We start from the raw sequence: 25,940 nt of genomic DNA, 5'->3' as shown, positions 1-25,940 counted from the left end.
AGCAATACACTAGGGCTGTTCACGGGTTAAATCCCGAAGTCCTTAGTCACCTTAGCTCTGTCCTTGCTCAGACAAAATACCCATTGCTCCAGAAAATGCTGGCCTGAGTAAAGGCTAAGAAAACGGGGAGTAAGGATTTCAGGATTAAGCCCAGAAAGAGCAAACCATGACACTGCAGTATGGGTTGATTCCTTCAGTTTCTGCTCAGATAAAACGCCAATCCAATATGTGGGCCAAACCCTAAACTCTTTTTTCCCATCCTTATTTAAACAAGGTTCTCATTGGTTTAATGGGTGTTTTGCCTGAAAGATCTGCAGGATTTGGCCTATAAACTAGCATTTGTGAACAAAGACATGTTGCGTTAACTTGTTCAACATTTTACACACCCTTTGGAATGCAGCACACTATCTAGAAATACCCATCTCCCCTGTTACAGAAGTTCAAACTGGGAAATTTGCAAAGGCTGTTGTATCAGCATTTGTGGCTAACGATCTTCCTATCTTGTGGGCGTGTATGTTAGGAAGCTGTCATCAAAATACTTAACTTCCTTGTTATGTTAATACTCAGCTCATTTGGCAGTATTCTTGTCTGTATTCTGGACTTTCAGGAGCTATGTTTAATAGCTCTTACATCTTCTGGATGCCTTTGCTTATGCAAATTTCTGGAAGCCTATTATGTCTGGTGTAATAAATTTATGGGTGTAAGTTTTCCGTCACAAGTGATTAAGTGTTCTAAGATGTAGCTAAATACATAATAATTACAACATGAAATGCAAGTAATAAAATCAGTACTGCTATGGAGAAGATGAAGATTGGCCAGGTCTAGTTATGACCTGTCACATCAGTTTCGGGCCAAAAATTTCACGGGGTTCTGAGCTTTCAGGCTGTTTAATGAGCTGCCTGACCCAGTTAAATTGTGATACGAGTCTCAGACTCTTTCCTGTGTTGGTGGTTTTACCTTGGAGACAGGTAGGCCTATTATGTCCTGTTACCTGTACAAGCTTTAATGGAAATTTGTTTTCTATTTCCCAATGAGGCCCAATAGCTTCCTTCTCTTGGTTTAGAGAGGGAAATTGGATGACTTGAATCAATATGGTGGAGATATGGCAGCCTTGGCTCTTTGTTATTAGTAAACAAAAATGATGTAATCTCAGGAGGTTCCTCAGTTCCTCTCCATCCAGCCCCCCGCCCTACCAAATTGGCTTTGCTTTCCCGTACACAATTTTGTTACTGTTTCTACACAATGTTGTTGTTTACTGTGAACTGACTAATGTAATATGTGTCCTGATGTAAAAATAGGTCTCTTCTGGAAATAATCTGGAAAGTGAGCAATGCATCTGACAAATGAAAACCATTACTCTTTGGAGAGAGTACTTTCCGAGAGAAACAGGTACATCATCGGCAATGGACAGTAAGTTGAGATGCAAAAGGGAGTCCTTTCTTAGAAGGGATATTATTTGCAGGACTAGAAATGACACCCATTCTTTGGATAGACTTACGGGCTATAGCCAATTAGTGCAATGATAAATGGATGATAAAATGAACTTTGTGATGTTATGGTCAATTTATATGCTATTTCATGTACAATCAATGTATGCTGAATAGATTTAAATTGTAGGAATATAGAAGTAGAATATTAGTAAAGCATGGCTGAAACACAAGGCCTACAGGCTGAGACCTGTCAGATTTTAGATTAGCCAGACTGTCATAGGCTTAAGAATGCTTAATGTGAGTTGAGTGATCTAGGAATAACCCTATGCCAACAAGGTCACAAGGTTACCGCATAAGATGTGTGAATAGATGAGGTTATGAAAAAATGTATTGCAGTAGGTTACAATGTATTGTCCAAGACAACGAGAAACCTGATTGTAACATCTTTGAATGTCTTGACCGTAGAGTATATGTCATGTGTAGATGCTAAGGAGAATAAGAGGAATTACAAACAACCTATGAAAAACAGGGCACCCCAATATTCATGGGGTATGGAAGTACAGATAAGGAAAAGAGGGCTGACACCTTAATGCATATGCATAAGGTGTTAGATGTAGAATTACAGAATTAGTCAGAGTTACCCAACCAGAGAATCCTCTTTTATACAGTATTGTAAGAGTGGGAAGACCCAAGGGAATATCCCTGTGAAAACCCCAGCAGGGACTATCCCTCTACTGATGATCAGTTAGTGAGAGGTCCATCGGACCCTAGAATAGCTTTGAGGATATGAATATAACTACAGTTATAATTATTGCATAGGTTTTTGTAGGATTTCTATATGAATGGGTAATTGTAACTTTACTTATTGCTTTAATGTAGCTTGTCATACACATAGTACTTTGTACTTGTGATTGTGTCTGTGGTCATTATCCTTGGACTCTGTGTGTTCCTAGAGCCTCCAAATTTGAGAGAAGCGCCAGAGGCAATTTCACTCTATTGAGCTTGAAACTGTAGCATCTGGAGCTGAACCCGTGATGGTATAATACAACATCACTATGTTCACTTTAAATACAATAAAAGGCTACAGCCCAGATCCTCAGCAGCACTGGAGCAGTGCCTGACATAGGTGAGGAGCAAGGGAGCGGATGATGCAGTAATGATTTTACACCACTCTTCTTCCCTTCCAATCCTATGGCTATCCAGAGGGTTGTTTGGACCCTGATACAACATAGAGCAGATTCAGGGGGTTGTGGCCACAAATCACATTTCCAGCTGTAGGGAATAACCAAAGTGTAACATTGCTCCAGCCACATCTCCTTTCTTCTGGAAAAGCCTCCTATAGTGTCTCTACATGGAGGGAGGAATTCTTTCTTAGGCAGTTAAGCTGGATTGCTGTCTGTTTTGGGCTGTTAGTTCTTAGAGCAGTGGTCCCCAAACTTTTCACATCACGCCCCCACCTTACCCCTGTCTGGGCCTCACCCTGGGAGTTACATTTGGGAGCCAGGGCTGGAAGTGGGGCTGAGGCTCCTGGGTGGGGGGGCACGGGCAGAGGTAAGGGGGCCAGAGCTGTGGCTGGGCTGGGAGCCAGGAGCCAAGGCTCAGGCCAAAAGCTGGGGCAGAGCCAGAGCAGAGCTTGAGGCAGAGTGGGGCTGGGTGGCACTCCCTCGTCACTGCCGATGGGGGCTGGCCTGGGCCCCGCTGTGTCCTCTTGAACTCTCCTCCATGCCCCCTAGGGGGGCGTGCCCCACACTTTGGGGACCACTGACTTAGAGGAAGACGTGGCCCTTGGAAACCAGCGTGCTCTTGAGGACATTCCATCTTTTCCCTGCTGATTTGTGCATCCCAGTGGTTACAGCTGCTGTGCGTGTTCCTTCCCCTTCCTACCAACTGATCCCATCTATGGGTGGGAATAAGGGAGGGCCTAGCTACCAGCCAGAAGGTTTGTTCTTTATTGTGCATGAGCACAACAGCTGTGTGTGTTAGACAGGGGCGGCTCTAGAAATCAGGCTGCCCCAAGCAGCGCGGTGCGCTGCGCCACCCTTCCCCGGTCCTGCGGCGGGTCCCCTCTTCCCGCGGCTCCGGTTAAGCTCCCACAGGCATGACTGCGGCAGGTCAACCGGAGCCCGGGACGAGCGGACCTGCCGCAGGCAGTACTGCGGCGGGTGCCGTGGTCCCGCGGCTCCGGTTGCCCTGCCGCAGTCATGCCTGCGGGAGGTCCAGCCGAGCCGCGGGACGAGCGCCCCCTCCGCAGTCATGCCTGTGGCAGGTCCACTCGTCCCGGGGCTCCGGTGGACCTCCCGCAGGCATGACTGCGGCAGGTCCGCCAGCCCAGCCTCCCGCCCTCCCCGGCGGCAGGGGACGCCCCCTACATTTTGCCGCCCTAGGCACCAGCTTGTTTTGCTGGTGCCTAGAGCCGCCCCTGGTGTTAGAACATGTCAGATCCTCATTGCCCCTTTATAAAAAATCCATAGACTCTATCTATACTAGGGACATTTTCCACTTTTCCTACCGTTGCTGACATTGGTTCAGCTCCTAGCAACACTGGGAGCACACAGAAGGCCCAGTGGCTGCTGCTGCCACTGTTTCAATTAGAAGAGCTCTAAGCAGAAGTTTAAAGGTAACATTTAAAACACCAACAGTCTGCCTATACCAGGGCTCTCAGCCTTGCCAACACTAGATGAGCTGATTAGTAGTAGCAACAGTTAGACATTTTTAAAAATGTCCCTAGTATAGAAAGGACCATAGAGAGAGACTAATCATAAGCTTTGCCTTTCATTTGGGAGGATGGAGTACTTCCTGTACACTGGTATTGTCAAATGCACACCCATAGAACATAAACAACTTACTCTTGCCTCAGTTACAGTCTCTGAAAGACTTTCACCAATCCATATGCCAACACTTATACATGCATTTCCATGCTAAAACACTCATAGAGACACTCACATTCATACACATACTATGTAACTGGGCACTCTCATATCAGAGAGATCAGATTAACTATTGCTTTACTCAGATGAGGTCACTCTTTGCTGTGTTAAAAAGCCTATAATATTTGTCATCCCAAGTGCCTCTTACAGAGTCAGTTCTGTGGGATCCACTGGTTCCTTCTACTTCAAGAATTTTAGCAGTAGAGCACAGGGCTGATCTCTTGGATTAATCACTGTATTGCTTCACTTCAGGAGTCAATGCGATGTTCCTTCCTCTCAGGTTTTAATGGGTCTTTATTGAGGCAAAACTACTATGTAATTCAGTGGAAGGTTGCCTGAGGCTCTCAGGATCTGGTCCAGGGTCACTGAGGATTCTTGTGATCATCAGTATTTTTGGAATCTTCATATTATGTCCACATCCTCTGTGATTACCAGAGCAGGTAGCTACTCTGGCTTCTGTCACGTCACCACCTGTTAAGAAGGATATCCATGCCGGGATAGTCTGGGGTCTGCAAAACACTCTGCAGGTTTGCTAGCAGACTAGATTGTTGTTTTTCTCTGAGATAAGAGCAGGTGATTAGCTTTACAAATCCAGCATTAAGTCTGTAAATGGTATTGAACATATAGAAATGTGTATAATTTCTTTCTTTCAGTGTGACTTAATGACTGATACTTTATATATCACCCTATTACATGCCAAACTACACTTAGTGTGAAACATTTGTTTTTCTGTTCTGGATGTGTAAGGAAATTGGGGACTAGCTGAAAGAAACATCTGGACAGTGGGGTAAGTTTGCTAACGTTTATTTCCAGATTCGGCTAATAAGGTTTTCATTCAGTACGCAAAGGTTCTTCCCTGTTCATTATTCCCAATTCTCAGTCTCTCAAATGTGATCATTACTTCTAATCCAAAAGAACAAAAAGAAGATTTCTTCCTTTTTGCTGTGCTCCTCTCTCTTTCTGTTCCTTCCTTTCTTCTTTTGGTATGGATAGGTCTGCTGTTCTTGTTTTCAATTTCAGTCCATCCGTCTGTCTCTTCTAAGAAGTCCTACTGACAAGCTAATAAAACTTGTGGCTTGATCATTTAATATATTGTCTAACTGTGGACTCTTCTACCTCTGGAGTGATAGGTGATCTGGGGCCATTCTGTTAGCTCTGCTGCCATGGATCTCCCTTATGTTGGGGATAATCCTTGAGGGCTGTTTCTGGGGCCTTTATGCTGCTGGAACAATTAAGTAACGTGTATTAAATGTGCTTACTACCTATTCTAATTCATACTCATCTAATAGTCTTTCCTCTGGTTCTCTCACTATCCCACCTTCTCCCCCACCCCCACCCCCAAAAGGGTTTGCTGTAGCTTAGAGCTTTCCCATAGGTTTCAAAATTTTGCGCCTCAAGGAGATAGCAGTGTTGTTCAGATTTCCTTCTTTTAATTTTCAAAACAAAGCACAAATAAGAGGCTAGCTGAAATGTTTCAAGGATTCTGTAGAGCAAATAATAGATATCAGACTCATACATTAGCAGATTATATTTTCCATTTCCTTCTGAGATTTCTTTAATCAAATAAAACTGTCAAATGTAATAAATAATAATAATATAATTGCTACTGCTTACGGCTCTAGAGCTATCAAAGCAGCTCCACAGGAGCGGTGCCATCCATTGTTTTAGAATGATTGATTGTTTATTTCAAACAAAATCCAACTACCAGTAAATGGTGTTTTCATTATTATAACAATCAGGGAATCATGTAGGGTTGAAGGGACATTGAGAAAATCATCTACTAGACTTTGTTGCCCTGTATTGTATCAGTGGAGACTTAATTATTCCTAAAACATCCCTCATAGACATAGTTGTGAGTGATGTGATGGTGATTCTGCATCCATTCTTGGTAGTCCTTTCCATTATTTAGTTGTTCTTGTAATTGTGACAGAAGTGGCAAATTCCCATTTATTGCTATAATACTTCATCAGGAAACATATTTTAGGTTGGGAAGAGAGCCTATGGAAAGTATTATCAGCCACTGCAGATGCACCTAGTTCAGTGTCCCGTTGGGTTATTCAGGGGTTCTCAAACTGGGGGTTGTGAGGTTATTACATGGGGGTCATGAGCTGTGATCCTCCACCCCAAACCCCACTTTGCCTCCACTATTTATAATAGTGTTAAATATATGAACAAGTGTTTTTAGTTTATAAGGGGGGTTGCCCTCAGAGGCTTGTTGTGTGAAAGAGGTCACCAGTAGAAAAGTCTGAGAACCCCTGGGTTAATTGTTGAGTGTTCTGAAACATGATGTACTGGTAACAGAAGACACTCATGCTCTTGTTTTTAAGAGGGAGGGTCACTGAGTTTAAATAGGTTTTGTGTTGCAATGTGAAACAGACAAGGCGGGTGACACCCCTGCACAGCCCTTAGAAAAACCCAGCTGCTTTGGCCCTTTGGTTATTGAGGGTGTTGCCATTCCAGGCACATACTCTTGGGCTGGGATTTTTAATCTCTTAGGGAGGAGTTAGAACATAGTCTTGTAAAATTTAGTACTCTGAGATGGAAATGCCCGTTCCGTGTCTCGTTCTTAGCTTTCCCACAGTAACCTCTGAAAATGGCAAATGACGAAAACTAAAATAAAAATGAATTAATAAACTAAACAAAAAACAGCTTTATCTCACTTGTTTTCTCAGGATGTCACCTGGGCAGAATACAATCTTTGTACTGTTTGCTTTTATAATCCTGGTAATGCTCAGATACCATGGAGATGGGCACATTATAAACGCATAGATAGGTGGAGATCACTAATTGGCTGAAGGTTTGAAAATAGCTGCTTGTTTGAATTCAATTGTGCTACATTTGTGCATTATAAGCTGCACTCTGATTTTGTCTTCCAATAGCCCTATCCAACGATAGATACTTGGTTGAAAATTAGATTAGAAATACAGTATTTTGTGTTCATAGCCATTCATTTCTCTCCCAGAAAAGAAATAACCTCACCTGTTGTCCAGATCTTAAAACTGTGATGTAATTATTAAGCTTTTCCTGTGCATAACTTAAGCTTGTTGCTTCTTGATTTGCTCTTCTGAGCTAATGAGGATAAATGAGCCCAATCTTCTTTTTGACATCCTTTTAGACAAGGGTTACTGTCTTCCATTCTCGCTAAACTATACATTTCTATTTTTTAAAATCCCTCACACAGGTTTAATTTTCAAACTGTCATCATTTTGCTCCCCTTCTGTGAAATTGCTCAAATTAGTCAAATTCAAATATTGCTCATAATAAACAAGACTGCACAAAGGTGTAAACACCTAGCACTAGAGAAGCGACAATAAGTGTTCCACATCTGCTGTCCTTCAGCTGCCATATTATTAGAGCCATCTCAGCAAAACCCATTGGAAGCCTATGAACTCCTGTCTTGTCCACTTCCAGACACTTCCTGATTAGTACTAGTGATATGTTGCATTCAGCACCATCCCAGGGTAGTTTCCTTAAATAAACTTCAATATTATTAAAAATGGATAAAGACTCAACCAGGAAATGGAGAGAAGGGAATATACCAACCTGCGGCATGGCTTCCTGCATATGGGAGTAAAATATCTGCATGTTTTCAGCTTGGTTTGCCCCTTATCCACTGTATATAGGCCACTGTGTATAAAGAGGGATGATGCCATTGATGAGTTCTCTACCATGATAGAATATATTACTGCAGAGTGATGGTCAGAAGAAGCTTAGTGGAGATGCCCGTTTCCATGCCATTTCCAGTGTCACTCCCGAGAATAAGCCCTGTCACTTCCCATCCTGAATAATTCCATTTTTGGAGGCTTCCTCATGTGGGATGATGGTTCAAAGTATCAGCTGTTTACCTCTCTGACATGAAGGTAATCTGTGGGCTTCAGGTAATCTAATTAATCACTAGTAAAATTCTCTTTTTGCTTGTGTTTTATCATTTATTGTTTTACTTATTATTTTCAGCATCATTTGCCACCTTCAGGAGGAAGGCTAACAACAAGGGATGATCTGACATTTTAGTCTGGGGGTGGCCAGCTCTTGTAAGACTGTGTCAGAACTCCTCCCCAGAACATTAAGTCCTCTCCTAAGAGCGTGTACTTGGGAGGGCACCAGCCTCAGCCACCTGCGGTCCAAAGTGCCTGGATTTTTCCCAGGGCTGGGCAGGTGTGTCACCTTCCCTCAGGGGTGAAAGTAACTTACAGGATTTACCAGAACTGCAGGAGTCCTGAGGGGTGTGTCGCCTCATCTGGAAGAGGCGTGGCCTCAGCCAGAAGAGGCGGTGCATCTTGAGATTTAAAGGCCCTGGGCCACCGGCTGTGGCTGGGAGCCCCAGGGCCTTTAAATCAACCCGGGGCTCTCAGCTGCAGAGGTGGCTGGGAGCCCCTGGGGCTCAGGGGAAAATTAAAGGGCCCGGGGCTCCGGCCACCGTGGAGTTCCGGGCCCTTTAAATTCTGACCCCAGCCCGGCTGCTGGAGCTGCGGGGGGGAATTTAAAGGGCTCTGGGATCCCTGCAGCCACGGGAGCTCCGAGCCCTTTAAATCCCGGCCACAGCCTGGGCGCCGAGCTGTGGGTGAGATTTAAAGGACTCTGCAGGGAGCCCAGAGCCCTTGAAATCCCCGCCGCGGAAGCCGGTGCAGTCCAGCACGGTGTACTGGCTCTTGCCGGTACACTGGACCGGACCATACCGGCTTACTTTCACCTCTGCCTTCCCTGTGACTGTTTTGCATTGCAACAAGAAACCCATTTTATCTCATAGAACCTTCCTCATCAGCAAAAGGATTTGAGCATCTGCTGTTACTAGTACAGCATGTTTAAGAGAATTTATTCTCATCGGTTAACCAACTCAGTCCTCAACTAGATGCATCTGCAGTGCTGTTAAACCTTTTTGTGGGCTCCAATCCCCACCGAAAAACTACATCAATGTACACTGTTAAATGCAATATTATCAACAAGCCTGTATTTCACACTTGTGGCTATTTATCTACATCACATGCCTACCACACTATTCATCACAATAATTATCTGCTGAGGAGAGAGGCCTGAAGATTGGACTAGCAGAGGCATTTTGAGTCAAGAGAAGCAAGGGGCATCAACAGAACTGTCTGGGGTCCAGGAATGAAATAACACTGCTGTTGCATATGACGTTCGCAATGGACAAGCAAAGCTGTGTGGGGATGCAAAAGTGACCTGTTAGAAGGTGCAACAGGTTGGGATTGCCTCGCTGGCTGAGCTTTGTGGAAAAAGATTTTGCAGCCCTTGTTCTAACTATTGTCAATGGTTATCACTATTTAACAATTATTCAATAACGTAAATGTTCATGGGAAGCAAACACATTGTGTGTCCAAAGCAAATTCATGTAAAAATTTGAGTGACTATTTGTGGAGTGTTATTCTTCAGCACTTACCCCGGTCAGGTGAAAGTGGATAGGGGATATAATAATGAAGTGTAGGCATGGATTAAAATCATGCTGTTGAGCTAGTCTATGGAAGGTGTAGAGTTTAGTGAGATATAAATCAGGTAATGGATGAACACAAATACAAATAAAAAGAGGGAGGTATTAAGTGTGTGCTGGTTGCTCTAGTGTCCTGTTTAGAAAATTTCCCACTGTTGCGAATGCAGCTTCTTCTCAAATGGTGAAGCACATTGGGAACCATAATGTAGATTCATCACCAGCATTTTATCCAGTCCTACTGAGTGCAAATGTAATCAGCATGGACCTAAAAATGCCTGCAGCCCCAGTTACCATGTATACTAGGTTTCCTAATATTGTAAACACAGAATGGAACCGAACCAGGGTTAGCAGTGGTGGATGGTGTGACAGCTGAGTTTCAGGCTCAGGACATTTTTCCGGTTCTGCGTGTTATGCTGATATAGTCTCTCTAGACTGATCCCACTCCCATTAAAATCAGTGGAAAGTCTCCTGTAGACGTAGGGAGTTGAATTGGCCCCATAGAAAAGAATGTTGGATTTTCCATAGTGAATCAGATTGTTGGTCACTCAAGTCTGGTGTCCTGCTTCCAGTAGTGTCCAGTTTTGGAGCTGGTACTTCAGGAAGATGAAAATGTCCAATAATTAAGGCTAAGATTTTGTCACGATGATTTTTAGTAAAAGTCACAGACAGGTGAGGGGCAACAAACAAAACTTTTCTGAAAATAATTGGACAAGCTGCGGCAGAGGCGCACAGATCCAGCTGCAGCCCCCACCGTGGGGCAGGGGCGCACGGCCCTGGCAGCAGCTCTCGGCGCAAGACGCGGGCAGAGCCATCCCTACGAGATGGCAAATTTGGGCAGCCAGCCCAGCCCCTGCGCTTTGGGGGGGGGCCCGTATCGGCCGCCCTGAATTGCCATACCCTAGGGACAGCTCTGTGTGTGTGTCGTGCGAGAGGGTGCTAGGCCGGCCCGGGGAGGTGGGGTTAGGGTGCAGGGGGCCAGGCTGGCCTGGGGAGTTAGCAGAGGGCCTGGCAATGGCAGTGGGGGTCAGGCCCACACTCACTGGTGGGAAGCGGCAGCAGCGACCCCAGCGCCCTGCCCTGTCCCACCAGTTTCCAGTGTCTCTCGGGGGAAGGGGCAGAAGCCAGAAAGAGGCAGAGCAGGGGTGGGCTGGGGGCAGGGGCTTGGGGAAAGGGGTGGAGTGGGGTTTGTCTCGGGTCCCACACCCCACTAGGGATGGCCCTGGCTGTGGGGCAGAGGGGCACATGACCCCAGCAGCGGCCCCCACCGTGGGGCTATGTTACTGTGGGGAGCAGAGCCCTGGCTCCAGCCCCAGCCACGGCTCCAGCTGCTGACAGCTGAAGCTGAAAAAGTCACAGAGGCCCGGTAGAGACACGGACTCTGTGACTGCCGTGAACTCCGTGACTTAATCGTAGCCTTACCAATAATGCACCTAGCTAGTTGTGAATGCCCTGCTCAGGAGTGTGTGGTGGAAGAGATTCTTTCTTGCCCTCTGCTGAGAAGCTCTCACCTTGCAGCAGGAAGTTTAGTTACTTGTATCTGTGCATGCATAAGTACAAATATTGTTGGCCAATCTTTTCTTTAAAACCCGCTAGAGCAGTGTTTCTCAACCTTTTTGATGCCGGGAACAGGCTTGCTGCCTTCCTAAGCTGTGTCAGGGAAATCTGAGACCGGCGCCGGTCCACGGACCGGTTGTTGAGAAACACTGAGTTAGAGTACCTGAGTGTTTGACAGCCCGCAGCAGTGAATTCCACAGGCTGACTTTGTCTGTGCTGTGTGTGAGAGAGGCTGTTCTGTGCTGACATAGTGCTGAGTACAACGCCTCTGTGGGATTCCCGATGAACTGCAGGTATGAGGATATGGAGGCACAAGCATTGTGTTTACCTCACAGCCAGTCTGTAATCAGTGTCCCAGTTATGTCTGTACCTGACATGGAGAAAGCAAAACCATACCAATACAGCCACCACAGGTAAAGATGTGAATTGTGTGATTATTTATTCTTGGGGTTTGAGTCTCTCCTGTCTTTGCATGTTGTGGAATCGTCTAGACCTGGCCAATGTGTGTGTAGTGGGTGTAAAGCAGAATTCCCCACTCACTTATGCCAGTAGTAGCATCTTACAGTCTCTTTAGTGATGGTTTGCACAGGGGTGGATGACAACTCAGGGGGCAAGGCAGTGGAGAATCAGGCCCACGTGCTCCACAACCTACTATTTTCTTATGTTAAGGTTTGTTGTGGCTACAGTAGCTGAAACTGGGATTCAATTCATGAACTAAGAATGAGTGAAAATTAAAACAATCCATTTGTTACAAGGACACATGGGAATCCATTTGCATCAGCCTTTGTATGAAAGGCCAGCAACAGCCTACCTTAGACAAACTGTTGCCTGGTAATTAGGGTTAGTAAATAAGACCTTTTTCTCTGGAGCAGACAACAGGAAAGGTTGAAGTTAATGGGAATTGTGGGTGCTAAGCAGCTCTTAAGGTTATTTTTTTTCACCTATTGGCTTTACAAACAGCATTTTCACTGCCTGTCTGTAGAACAAATAAAAGTCTGTGCTGAAGAGGTGCCTAAATTATCAGAGGATAGCATTTTGTAGGAAATTTGTAGGTGCCTTTCTCATTGCAATGTATAGATGAGAAAGACGGAGTTCTTGTTTTACACTATAACTTCAGATTAATGGTCCTTTGTTATGGTATTTTACATATAGATATGCTTCTGTTTAGCTACTATTACTACTACTAATAATAAAAAAAGCAAAATGTTACAGGATAATTACACCTTGGAAAGGCTTCCCTAACAGAGGGTCAGATCTCAGTTGCACTTCTGAAAATCAGGAGTAATTCCACTGAAATCAATGATGTATAACCAGTACAAGATCACAATGAAGCCCGCTATGCTTTATATGTTCTGTACTGTTCATTCTCCTTAGGGTAAATATAACGTGGCAATCAATTTCTGGCTGGCAGCCTACTGAACTGTAAATGAATTATGATTGCGTGGGGTAAAGCAAAGATGGAGACAGACTTTCAGATATCCCCAGAGCCTTGAAATTCTTACACCTGTCTATTGCCTACGTCTCCTGCACCCCTCTGATATTGGATGTGATATCCACCTCCTGCTCAATGAGAGAAGATCACAGGGATCTGAGGAAACTTCCCTTTTCAGGGGCTGTTTCTGAGTGACTTAGAAGCTCCATGGACAATCACAGCCTGCCCCACATCTTTGAGTTCTCTTTTGCATCAGGTCATTTTGTTTGGTCTAATTTTCAAGTCCAAGAAAGAATAAATAACTGCATATGAGACCATATGTAAACAACACCAAACTTTGGGGGTTATTCAAATCTGGAATTAGAACATCATAGCTTGCCACAGTGGGCAGAACAAAAATCCTGGTTTTGAACACTGCGGGGGGTGGGGGTGGGGGAGGCATTCATTTCTGTATCTCAAATTTATGTCTGAGACACAACGCTATAAAGGTGTAGATGTAATAGTGGCTTCCTATTGTCTTGTTCCAGAAATGCTGGGCTGTACCTCCATTGTTTATTCCTGCTGGAATGAGGGATGGCTCATGGAACTGTGGGGTTTCCCTAAGTGTCAGTCACTCTTTCTTTGGGCTTGGTAAGTATCAATTTCTCAAGGAAACAATTAATTCCATGACCAGATTTACAGGAACAACCTATCCAGGAAGAGTATCTGCAAACAGTGAGGTGCATACACTGGGTATATTATGTCCAAGCCACTCCTTCCACAGCTCACTCCTTCCCAGACACCTGCTCTCCGTCTGCAACAACTCTGAGCACCTTCATCAGGGGATGTGAATTCGGGTCGCTCTTTGGCTCTGAAATCAGCAACAGCTGTAATAGGAGAGCAGTTTTTTGGAGACAGTCACAGCTAAGGAAAGAGGATCAGCTTCACTTTGTACCCATACAAGTGAATCTAAAGTTATATATTATACAAGACAGAGGGGGACGACAGGGGTTTATCATTAACCTGAAGTCTGTGAGAGACATTATAAGGCGAGAAGAAGGAGGAAAGCCAAGGAGGAAAGCCGCTGGAGAAGCAGGCAGGATGGACTCCTCCGAAAAAATCAATAACCCTGCTGACATCTCAGTTATAGTCATCTATTTTGTGGTAGTCCTAGCAGTGGGACTATGGGTATGTCTGGATTTTTTTTTTCTTAATGAAAGCGTGGTTTATTGGGTTTTAGGAGAATGGCTTTGTATATTAAAACTATAATTGTGTAAATTGCCTGCTGCTTAACTGGGGGATGGGGTGAAAGGTGGCAGGATGGGGATTAAGTTGGGCTTCAGTGGGGCAGCAGGACCTGGTATGAGATCTGGATTGGGGGTGAAGATGAAGAAATGGTAGTGGAGGGGAGAATAGATAGGGCTGAGGTGAGGGAGAGGTATGGATGGGGAAGGGACTATAGGAGAGGGCCAATGGATGGAGATCAGGATAATGGTGAAGTAGACATTTTTAGCAGATTAGAGTGGGGACATGGTAAGGAACAGAGTAGGGGTGAAAATAGGAATGGGATGGTAGCGGGGGTGAGTGGGGATGGAGCAGAGGAGCCTGCAAATGGGAATTTGTGATGGAGTAGTAGTTGGGGTGAAGCATGAGAGGTGGGGTGAATGGGGATTGCAGTGGGGTTGATTGTGGTAGGAAGGTGGGTGTGAGTACTGGACTGAGTTGTAAATGGTGTGGATTGGAATAGAGCTAAAGGCGGAGGAGAGATGGTAATGGAGCGGGAGATGGGCATTGCTGCAGGATGGATATGAAATGGATGAGAGCACAGACAAGGTCTGGACACAGGAGAATGACAACTTTTCATCAGTAGAATTTCACTGCGGAGAGCAGGTGCATTTAGACACTGAGGAGGAACAAATCTCAGTGAGGACAAGTGCTGCTGGTGCAGGGTCTTTTCTGTTTAAAGCCCAGATACGATGGTGACTCCTCCTGAAGCATGCTGATGATGCAGAGGGAAGTACAGAGACTGCAGCCTTAAAGAGAGAATTATTTTGCACCTAATAGGTGAAAGGCAGATATTGTCCTATTAGAGTAAGTCTTGATCCTGCACGGTTCAAAGGAAAAGGACAGATAGTATTTGTACTAATGCTACCTTAGCGGAAAACACTTGGGTGTCACTAGATTAAAGAGCTGATATCCCTTTCAGGAACAGTGTCTGTATTCTATCTGAGGAGACATCAGAGACTGTGCTTTTGAAAAATTCTGCTAGTGCCTTGAGGAAAGAGCCAGCAGTTAACAGAATGAGTCAGGGAAACCTGCCCCTCAGTGACCTGTGCACTCCCCTGAAATAACCCAGGAGTCCATGCCATAGAACAGAGCAGGCAGCTGCAGGCAAAATCTTCCACACTAGCAGCCTGACAGAGTTTTAAAAAGTGATTAACTTTTGATGCCAATGAACTAGTTAATGTTTGTTCAGCACTTTGAAGATGTGAAGTACCTGCACCTGTACCTCTGGCTGAGTGTATTGGATGCCAAGGGTTGGATTGTACCAGACAGTCTGTCCATTTATTCCCCCTGCCACCTCCCGCAGAGCAAAACACAATTGAGGGCCCAGACCTTTCATGAGAGCACTGCTTCTTCCTAGTGCACACTGGGGCGCAAGCAACCTCAAAGGAGCAGGGAAGAATGGGGAGGAGGCAGGACCAGGAGTCCCCCCAACCCTCATCAGCCCACTCTAGCCAGCCAAGCTGTCCATTGACTCAGAAGGGTGCAGCATGCTCTCCTCTAAGGAGAGTTTGTGGCAGAAATGCCTCTATTGCATCTTGGGGGGGCTCTGGGAGGGAACCAGGCTTGTGCCTTAAAGGTACAATCTGACCTGAAGTATGATTATTGTAATTTGTTATTGACTGTAATTCTTTGTAACATAAACTCAGAGGGCAGAATAGGGCTGATAGGTGGCATGTCAGGCACTGGAGCATTGAAGTTTGTAGTTCTGAATAGTTTCTAGGAAGCTTAATGTTAAACGTGTCTCTTGATTCAACTATTGTATGTAGTGAAACATGCCCCTGTTTGTTTTATTTTCTTCTATATTAGGATCAATGATCTGGCTCACTTTTTCTCACACCCTCTCTGGGCCCAATCCAAAGAATCATTGTTTGCAAAGGGTTTTGGATCAGGCCCTGTGAAAAATGTGAGGGAAACTTTCCATAAAGTCACTCCTGACATATAAAATGAGAGCGAGGAAAGTAATTCTTAACTGCTACTCTGTTAAGTAAGTGAAGAAAGGCTAATAAGTGCAGGTACCTTGATGAGCTTATCAGAACAGGAAAGATTAAATGCCATGCAGTAGATTCCTGCAGAGAAACTCTGGAGCACGCTAGTATTGAGTAAGAAAGCTAGGTATGGCATCTCTAGTGCATGAACATAAAACTCACTACATCAGCAGTTTTGAGGCCTGCTCCCGTGAAGGAGTGCTCCTATGAGTGACAGTTTGCTGGCAAGGCCCTTGGTTAGTGATGCATTTCTCGTGTTTTATTTGTATTGTATAGTTCATTGTATTTTAACATGTGCGGTGTTTAGATTTGGGTTTTGCAGGCTTCGTGTAATGAAAATTGAAGCGATAAAGCTTGACTGGTTAATTTATAGATTGATATAAGAATCATTGCTCAGTCATTGTCAGGTCATATTATTCCCTTCAGATTCTTTCTTCCTTGGCCCTTTTTGATTGATTCTTCTTTCTCATCACTGCCCTGGTTGTTGATGCCATCAGGCTATAGTTGGCTTATTAAAGCTGAACATTTTAACCAGGTTTTTTTTCTTTCCAGGCCATGCTCTCAACAAACCGAGGGACTGTGGGTGGATTCTTCCTCGCTGGACGGAGCATGGTGTGGTGGCCAGTAAGTCTGCAATACACACTGTGTGTGTGTGTGCGCGCGCACGCACAAAAGAACTGTACTTTCACTCCATACCACACACAATGTTTGGCTGCTCATCACTTGATCACTTCAGCATTTTATTGAATGCTGTGTAGTTACTATTTTCTCTGGACACACTGAAGTTTTCCACTGAGCGCCTGGCTCATATGAGGTGATTGCTGTTAGGTACAAGGTATAGGGAGGAAATGATTTGTAGGCGTGGTTTCTTTGGTCCTGCTGTATTGCCTTTATGTGGCTGTGCAATCTAATCCTTTGTTGTAACATTGCAAGGAGAGAACCTTGGACTGTATCATAATAAATTACTGATGATAAATCAGAGTTTACATTTATAATAATAGTACTTTTCAGCTGCATATCTAAAAACACTTTACAGAGGAGATAAGTATTTTTATCCCCATTTTAAGATGGGGAAACCGAGTCACAGACAGGAGAAGTGACTTGCCTAAGGTCAGCCAGTGGCAGGGCTGAGACTAGAATCCAAGTCACCTGAGTTAGTCCAGTGCTCTCTCCATTAGGTCACACTTTCTCTAGTGAATGAAACTTCCTTGCAAAGAAGAAAATCTTCTAGACAAATGTGATGAATTGTCTAGGTGTCACTAATATGGTACTTTCGTGATCATCGTTCCAGTTCAGCTTGGAAGGAAAACTTCAGTGATTTGTTATAAAACCTATCCCTGATCCTGCAACTGGACCCATGCAGCAGGACCTTTGCACTTGAGAGGAATTTGATGCAGGGCTCTGTCCATGTGAATCCAATGATGTGATTGGGGCCTTAGAGAACTAAATAAATATTTACTGACTGTAGGAATTTTCAAAAAAGCTTTCAGAAATTCCTGCCCCTTTTTCAATGTCTCCATTCAGTGTTGCCTGCATTGGGGAGGAGTTGGGGCTGCCATTGTAATGATAAAAGCATTGTATTTCCCAGCAGGAGGAGGAACTCATGAGTAGATTAGGCCTGAGAAAATTCAGGTCCTAATAGAAACCATTGTGAAAGAGAATCTCAAAGTTATTTTAAGGTAAACTTGTTTTGTTTAATCAATGGAGTGACACTGCCATGAAAATGGATAATAGTGGTAAGTCAGGACCCCTGTGTGACTGACTGTAAATGCACTAGACCTGATCCTCTGCTGTTTTGCATCTTGTGTAATTCTTTATACCTGTGAACAGTGAGTATAAAACAACCTTCATTCAGGTGCAAATGACAACACAGGGTGCAAGGCAGTGGGGGTATCCAGCCCAGTATCTACAAGCGCAAGACCACCATGGGTTAGGCCGTCAGGCCTCGGTGAGCCCCTTTGCACTGCTTTGAAGAACAAAGGAGGCTTGAAGCTTCCCTAAAGGGGCAGCTGGGAATTCCCCTGACACAGGGGAGTCCCCCAGGCACATAAAGCAATATAGCCAGCTTTACATCGCCTAAGCCCCTTGTCCATGTAGGAGGCGTATCGGAGGCCAGAGGGGATGATCTTGTACTGCCAAAATTGTCTCTAGGATTAACATTTGCTTAGAGCCATCTTTGCCACTCCGCTACACTGTGAGCTCAGTGCAGCTGAGGAGCTACATTCCTGATTACATTCTCATTAGTCCTTCACTTTGGAACACCTACATACCTCCCTGTGACCTAACAGGAAATGTCTTCCTGCGCACCCTTGGCAGCACCAAAGCAAAAGATATGGCAAGCTCTCAAATCCCTAGTTAAACACTTACATTAACAATACTCTTGTGGAGGGCTTATCTGCTCAAGGGAGTGAGAGATTCTGAAAACCCCTTTTCCTGGTTTTAGAGTCTGGGGGGCGGGGGCTTGAGCCTCCCAGGGGGAAAAAATAACATAAAAAGTTCAAACGAAGCAGGAAATACCAGCTTCATGCTGGGACAGCTAATGCAATATGTAATATTTTAGAAAAGTGCCACTTCCTTGTTTCACCCTGGGGCAGTGCCATGTGTGATTATAACCATGTGAGGATGTTCCAGGGAAACCTGGGTGAGTTATTTCCCAAGTCTGTAGATTTGGATGTTGCTTTATAAATGGACCCTTCCTACCATAGTATATTAGTTCCTTTTGAATTGCTTAATCGATTCATTGCCTTCTGCAACAGAGAACAGAAGAAAATATATTTCTAATAACCTAGTATAGAAATTAAATTTCCATTGGATTAATTTCATGCTTCAGTTGTCATCCTGTTCTCTGCTATACCAAGCAGCTATGGGCATAGGTTGAGGATTAAGAAAAGAAATGAGGATGGTGTTTTTTCCCTGTTCTTTGTTGATTCCACATGCATAGAAGTTTCCAGTTGTGGCTTCTCCAGGAGAACTTCCTGATAGGAACAGTATTATAAATCTGTTAATTTTAATGGTACAGCTGTGATCTAGTAGACTAGATGAGGGGCTATATGCAAAGTAGTTGTAGCCGGGTCAGTCCCAGGATATTAGAGAGACAAGATAGGTGAAGTAATAACATAAAAGATATTATCAATAAAAGTTATTACCTCAGTCAGATGAATTGGAGTGAAATCTGGCATCTGACACTGTCTTGCTTGTGTGAGTGGACAAGTCACTTTCTCCTCTGTCTCTAGTTTCTCTGACTGTAAAGGGGGATAATGCAGTTGAATTAGGCAAAACCTGCCCACTTTTGGCTCAAATGTTTGGCTTAAAAATTGACTTTAATGGGAATTGAGGATGGTTGGCATTTACCAGGATGAGGCACAGAGTGTGCACTGGTTAGCTGTTCCATCCAGTCTGTGGGCCCAATTAATCCTTTAGTATTGCTCCCCTTAAGTCAGCAGTGCCAGAGATTAATTGGATTCAATAGCTTCAATAGTTACACTGAATCCTCTCATTAACTCACATTCTCATTGATTGCCAGAGGTCCATGGTTCATTCCCATAGGCGATGGAAGCTGTGGCCTCTTCTTGGGGATTCAGGCACAGATGTTCAGGAAAGACATGTATGTCCTATGACTGTAGAGGTGTTAACGGGCCACTCTACCTTGAATGTCCCTTAGAATATGTGCTAACTACTTATGCTAAAAAATCTGTTCCACCTTGCATTTTGCTGTGAGATTGGGAGCACCTTTCCCAGGCTGGAAGAAGAGCTCTGTGTAAACTCGAAAGCTTGTTTCTCTCATCAACAGAAGTTGGTCCAATAAAAGACTTAACCTAATGTTAAAAAAATTATATAATACATAGGTTGGGAAAAGAGTGTCTGTACATCTGGGTATAGTGTTTAGATTATCCACAACTATAAAGTTAGTTTTTAAAAGTCATATGATACATAGAGTACATAGTCAGCAATAAAACCCAAATTTAGGTGCATAGATTTAACAATACAGTTTAGATATTAGAAGCCGAATACTCGGGTACATCACTCATGAAAGGTTGTACAGAGATTTGGTTGTGGAAAGCAAAATATATCAATGAGTGGAAATTGTCCCTCAGTATTGAGAATTAGATTGGTTGTCCATTTAGAAAATACAATCCACGAGGAAAGTATTTGTTACTTTCCTGACTGCCAAGCGCATGCCTGGGGCGGCAAGCCACGGGGGCGCTCTGCCAGTCGCCGCGAGGGTGGCAGGCAGGTTGCCTTCGGTGGCATGCCTGCGGAGGGTCCGCTGGCTTCAGCGGACCTCCCGCAGGGGTCCCGCAGGCAAGCCGCCGAAGGCAGCCTGCCTGCCGTGCTTGGGGCAGCAAAATACCTAGAGCCGCTGCTGCTGACTGCGCTTCTCTTCGGCATTCGAGCCCATCCTTCCTGGTATTGGCGATGTCCATGGTGCATTCTATGTAGATGTCCCTTGACCACCTGATGGCGTCCGACACCATGAGTTGCTGCATCAACCGAGTGTAGTGTTGACTGATTCCACATTCTCTCAGCACTCGCTCGTTACTGGGGTCCCATGTGCCTAAGGCTCTGACAATCAGTGCGTGTGTCTGGACCTGGTAACCCTTAGCTCTCAAGGTTACCTCAGTTACTTCAGTTGTAGCTACTTGAGGCTCCTTTCAAAAGCCAACTTTCAACATCATAACCCTTGACCATGGAAACTGAGTTTTCCTTACCCCACCCCTTAGTTAGAAGGGTGGAGTTCAGCTAGATAATTGGCTGAAGACAGTGCATTGTCTTACCAATGTAGGGAAGTATACAAACAGAAATCTTGATATCCTGGGTATGTGGCCAATCTCTCAGTATTGACAGGACCCTGGAAATAAACATACACAATAATAAAAATGTCAAGGCAGGGCCTCAAATACCAAGGAGCTCTGGTTCACAAAGAAATGTCAGAACCTAATCTATTCTTAAGGAATAAGTATTAAAGGAGCAGAGAAACCAAATAACATAAATTCTCTAGGGATCAGAAGTTATTGTTAAACACGAAGAGTTTAGTTAATGGTAACTGGGAAATATATGGAGACTTGTTTGTGTGTTACCCTTAAAACAGAAATTAAATTACCTCTCCCATTCAGGATCAGTGACATATTAACCTATGGGCTGGACAGGCCAAGGCTTAGGGCAGCAGTAAATGAGTAACATTCAGCAGTCAGAAAAGGGAGAGAACTGGGACATTCCGGTAATTTTCACTTCAGTTTAACATGGCCATGCTTTGCTCTTGCCCACTGGATAGGTTTCTCTGATCATTGTGTCCAGAGGATTATTGTATACTCCAAGTTCTGCCTGTTTGTTGAATTTAGCAGGACTGTAAGCAGCCTAGGGGTGGCTACTGGGGATAAATATTTTGTTTCCTGTCCCTAGGTGATGTGGACAGTTTTAATCTTGGCCCAGGGCAAGAGATAGGGTGAACAATGATGATGGTTCAAGGTAAAAAGACCAACCATACATTCAATCAAAGTGAAGCTTTCATAGGAAAGAAAAAAATGAAGTAAATCAAACACCTATAGATTTCTCCAAGCCCTTCAATGGGATGCCTCTTCCCAAGATGGGAGGCATTGGGTCTGGTGCCTGCATATCTAAGAGTGGAAGGGTAAAGTATCAAGCTGGCTTGCTAGCAAGTAGCAGCAGCTGTGTTGATCTCACACCCATCATGCTTATATGAAATCCCAGTGAGATGCCTAAACAACTGAAGGTTTGAAGAGGTAAATAATTGCACTTCAGTAAAGGGGACACAGGTGATTACACAGTGCAATAAAGCCTAGGATTCTTGAGAGATGCATGTCCATCTCTTTTAAAGAATTGTGTGGCATTTAAAATGCAAAATGTAGAACATATGGAGCCCTTAGGAGGGCAGCAGAATAGCAAACCTGCTTTCCTTTCTCAAGGAGCTGAGTCTTGATAGATATACAATGAGATTTTACAGAGGTGCTAAGCAATATGCAGGTTTTCCGAGTGGTTAAGGGTGGGGAGAGCTGTAGATTTGCACTCATACACTTGTGTCCCAAAAGAATGAAGTAGAAGAACCAGTTTCATTCCACAACGGTTAAGTCACCACCAAAAGAGGCCCAGCATGAGGTTAGGAGAGGAGTGGTATGTATATCACACTGTAGGGACTAGGGAATTTTTCATTTAGGCTGCTAGGCAAAGTCTCTTTATGAGGCCTGGGGGACAACAAGCACCAGGACTTCTGGGGATCAAAAAGTGAATGAAAATAATAAGGTGAATAGATTAATGAATAACATGTAAAGTATAGTTACTTTCATATAGCTGCAGCCTGATGGTAATTTCCTGAATAGTGAGCCCTTGTCAAAAGATTTTAAACTAGTTAATGTTCCACATTTCCTCTCCTCCTCTCTTCCCAGTTCACTTTTTTACCCTGTGTTTCCCTGCCACCAGTCCCCCCCCTTCCCCTAATCTTACATTTCCTCTCACTCACTAGCTGAACAATTGACCCCTTCCTTTGCAAACCCTCCTGCCTTCTCCTAGTTCCAGGCTATCCTTCCTGAAATAGAGTCAGGGTTTGGCTACACTTGCAGCTGTACAGCGCTGGGAGTTAAAGCTGTCTTCATACAGCTGTGTAGGGAAAGCGCTGCAGTGTGGCCACACTGACAGCTACCAACGCTGCAGTGTGGCCACATTTGCAGCAGTGTTGGGAGTGTTGCATTATGGGCAGCTATCCCAGCGTTCAAGTGGCTGCAACGTGCTTTTCAAAAGAGGAGGGTGGGGTGGAGTGTGACAGGGAGTGTGGGGGAGACAGAGAGAGTGGATTTTTGGAGCTGACACTGTGTCAGCTCCCTGCCTTGCAAGTTCTAAGGACTTGTAGATACACAGCACCAACCTTCAATCATTTTAAAAGTTTCAACCCCTTCCCCTACCCCTCTCTCCCCCCTTCTCTCCTCAAGCAAACACTAGCTGTGGACATTCATCCCCCTCTGCTCGAGCAAACAGTAGCTGTGTTTGTTTTTTAGATAAGCAGTTCCGGGAGCCCCGAGTTCAAAACAAAACAAAGAGAGGCATCACAACAAAAGAAAGAATGTTATCTTTACTTAAAAAGCATTATGGGAAGGTTCCGGAAGTCAGTTACAGCGTAGTAAGATTAATCACTGTTTACATTGGCACCCCAATGCTGCAAGAGCAGCACTGTTCTCTTTATTCCTCTCGTCAATGTGGAGTACATGCAGCGCTGTAGCCAGGGAGACAGTGCTGTATGTGCCTTGCCAGTGTGGATGGGGAGTAAGTTACAGCGCTGTAAAGCCACCACCAGCGCTGTAACTCTCAAGTGTAGCCAAGCCCTCACAGTGCTAACTGGTGGAGGGAACCCTACTCCTTGCTATTCCCTCAGCAGGGAAGCGGGCTGAGCAAGTGTATCCTCAGGGCCTCGCAGCCTGTGCAAGCTCTGTATCTCTCAGGGTATGGCTACACTTGAGAGTTGCAGTGCTGGGAGTTACAGCGCTGGTCGTACAGCTGTGTAGGGAAAGCGCTGGCGTGTGGCCACACTCACAGCTACCAGCGCTGCAGTGTGGCCACATTTGCAGCATTTGCAGCGCTGTTGGGAGTGATGCATTATGGGCAGCTATCCCAGCGTTCAAGTGGCAGCAACGTGCTTTTCAAAAGAGGGGGGTGGGGTGGAGTGTGACAGGGAGCGGGGGGGGAGAGAGAGAGTGGATTTTTGGAGCCGACACTGTGTATCAGCTCCCTGCCTTGCAAAATCAGAAAAATTTCCCAACCCCTTACTCTTAACTGCAAACAGCCTGCAGACCAGATAAGCAGCTGCTCCAACGGACTCCCTTTCTCCCCCCTGCCCCCGCTGTTTCTATCCTCAAGCAAACACTCATCCCCCTGTCTGCCTCATTCACATCAAGGTAGTGGGTTATCTCATTTGATTGTTCACAGTCAGTTACAGATTGATCACAGCAAACAGGAGCTGTTTGTTTTTTAGATAAGCAGCTCCCAGAGCCCCAAGTTCACAACAAAACAAAGAGAGGAAGCATAACAAAACAAAGAGAGTAATTTAGTTAAAAGCATTCTGGGATATCTCCTAATACCCTGGAGGCCAATAACAGCGCTGGTGTGTGGCCACACTTTACGAGCAGCGCTGTAGCACCAGCGCTGCACTCGCTACACCCCAAGCAGACCCAGGTGTACAGCCAGCGCTGCAGCCAGGGAGTTGCAGTGCTGGATGTGCCCTGCAGGTGTGGACAGTTACTAATTGCAGTGCTGGAAAGCCTCTACCAGCGCTGCAACTCTCAAATGTAGCCATACCCTTAGATCAGTCCAGGGGAAAAAAGAAAAAAACCACACCCCATCTAACTCGTCATACCTCTGAAATAAGGGGAGGTGATTAATGTCCAGATTCCGGAAAATTGTAATGCTGGCCCTGTCATGAAGGAACAACTGTATGGAAACATAGAGTAGCTTGGAAAATAGGTCAGAATCCTTTAGCTAATGCAGGGTTATATTACAGTACCCACCTACTCTGGCTGATCAGATTCAGTATCCAGCCCTGTTGGGGACAATCCAAAGTTTAAGTCTCAGTTTTTCTACCTTGTACAGCTCTTGATGTTTAAGATGTTTCTACAACAAGGCTGGAATTGACCAAGCAGCCTAAGGGAATTAAACTCCTTTGAAGATCCCAGCTCTAAATATTAAGTGGAATCCCTTAGACACCTGCTTTATGTATATGTTCTAGTTTAGCTAATCATAGTTAAGGCTAAGATTTTGTCATGGTTATTTTTAGTACAAGTCACACACAGGTCATGGGCAATAAATAAAAATTCACGGAAGCTGTGACCTGTCTGTGACTTTTGCTGCTGCAGCTCCATGGTGGCTGTGAGCTGTGGGGTTCCCCCCCACGCCTGCGAGGCTATCATCTGTCGCTGGAACCCTGAGGAGGGCCCCCTGGGGAGGCTGTTGCCTGTACTGGAATCCTGCAGGGGGACCTTGAGGAAGCTGTCGCCCCTCGCTGGATCCCTGTGGGGGTCCCACTGGCTGCCAGCTCCAGTCCCAGGGCTCCAGGAGCTGAAGCAGAAAATGTCAGGGAGGTCTCTGGAAGTCATGGATTCCGTGACCTCTGTGACATAAATGTACCCTTAATCATAGTAACTGCCATAGATGCTGCCAACCATCACCTAACCTCAAACACAGAACTTTTTCTTGCTACAAATTACAAAAGTATTGGAGCAAACAATGGAAATCTATTTTCACAGTTCTGAATTCAAAGATGTGTCCCTACACACACACACATATAAATAAAAATACGTAATTACATTTGTAAGTAATATACGCTGATCTTATGATCCTCCAGCAAAGGGTCTTTCTTATATCAGAGAGAGAAACAGAAATACAAAGCAATAGATTTGTAATATTTTCATTGCTTTGTTCTGAAACCAGGAATAATGACTGTTGTGTTAACTGAAATCTTTTGCTAATTGCATTGGTTTTTGTTTGGCTTTGTATTTTTCTTTAAAAATCAACAAAGAAAATACAGAACTGGTTGGGTAAAGCTGGAAATGTTCCTGTGAGGGTGAGTGCTCCAATGTGCCCCACATTTAGGGGCACTCCAGGCATGCTAGCTGGAGCTGTCATTTTGGGTTCTTCATTGGCTGCTTTTGTCACCTGAAGCTGTTGAAAGTGCAGTGTGACTGTTAAAAAGGCTATTTTGAGCTTTTAAAGCAGGAGCTAGGGTGGAAGGAACAGATTTAATGAGAATCAGAGGATAATGTGGTTAATAATTTCTGATGACTGCATTCCTAATAACTCAGAATGAGGTTTAATAATTTATTTGCAGGGGTTTGAGTGAACAACAGCTGATGATGAGGTAAAGGTCAAGATGTAGAATTTCCCCCAAATAGAGCAATAAAGTTT

General features: G+C 44.7%; 1 protein-coding gene across 3 annotated transcripts in view; it reads left to right on the top strand.

The window, feature by feature from the left end:
* Positions 1-1,314: 1,314 nt before the first annotated feature.
* SLC5A1 (solute carrier family 5 member 1) overlaps positions 1,315-25,940 on the top strand; it is a 55,304-nt gene continuing 30,678 nt past the window's right edge. The window contains exons 1-4 of one of the 3 annotated variants that reach the window (XM_044990467.1): positions 2,523-2,556; positions 5,011-5,144; positions 13,314-13,416; positions 16,590-16,661. In XM_044990467.1, the coding sequence (XP_044846402.1) occupies positions 16,593-16,661 (69 nt within the window). In that variant the 5' untranslated portion in view covers positions 2,523-2,556; positions 5,011-5,144; positions 13,314-13,416; positions 16,590-16,592. Of the gene's footprint in view, positions 1,411-2,522; positions 2,557-5,010; positions 5,145-13,313; positions 13,417-13,562; positions 13,954-16,589; positions 16,662-25,940 lie in introns of those variants that run through there. The other 2 variants (XM_044990468.1, XM_044990466.1) reach the window with 2 other exon arrangements.

The sequence above is a fragment of the Mauremys mutica genome, chromosome 16, assembly GCF_020497125.1.
Source record: "Mauremys mutica isolate MM-2020 ecotype Southern chromosome 16, ASM2049712v1, whole genome shotgun sequence".
Taxonomy (NCBI): Eukaryota; Metazoa; Chordata; order Testudines; family Geoemydidae; genus Mauremys; species Mauremys mutica.
Note: the sequence above shows the minus strand (reverse complement) of the source record. Positions and strands in the feature narration are given on the sequence as shown.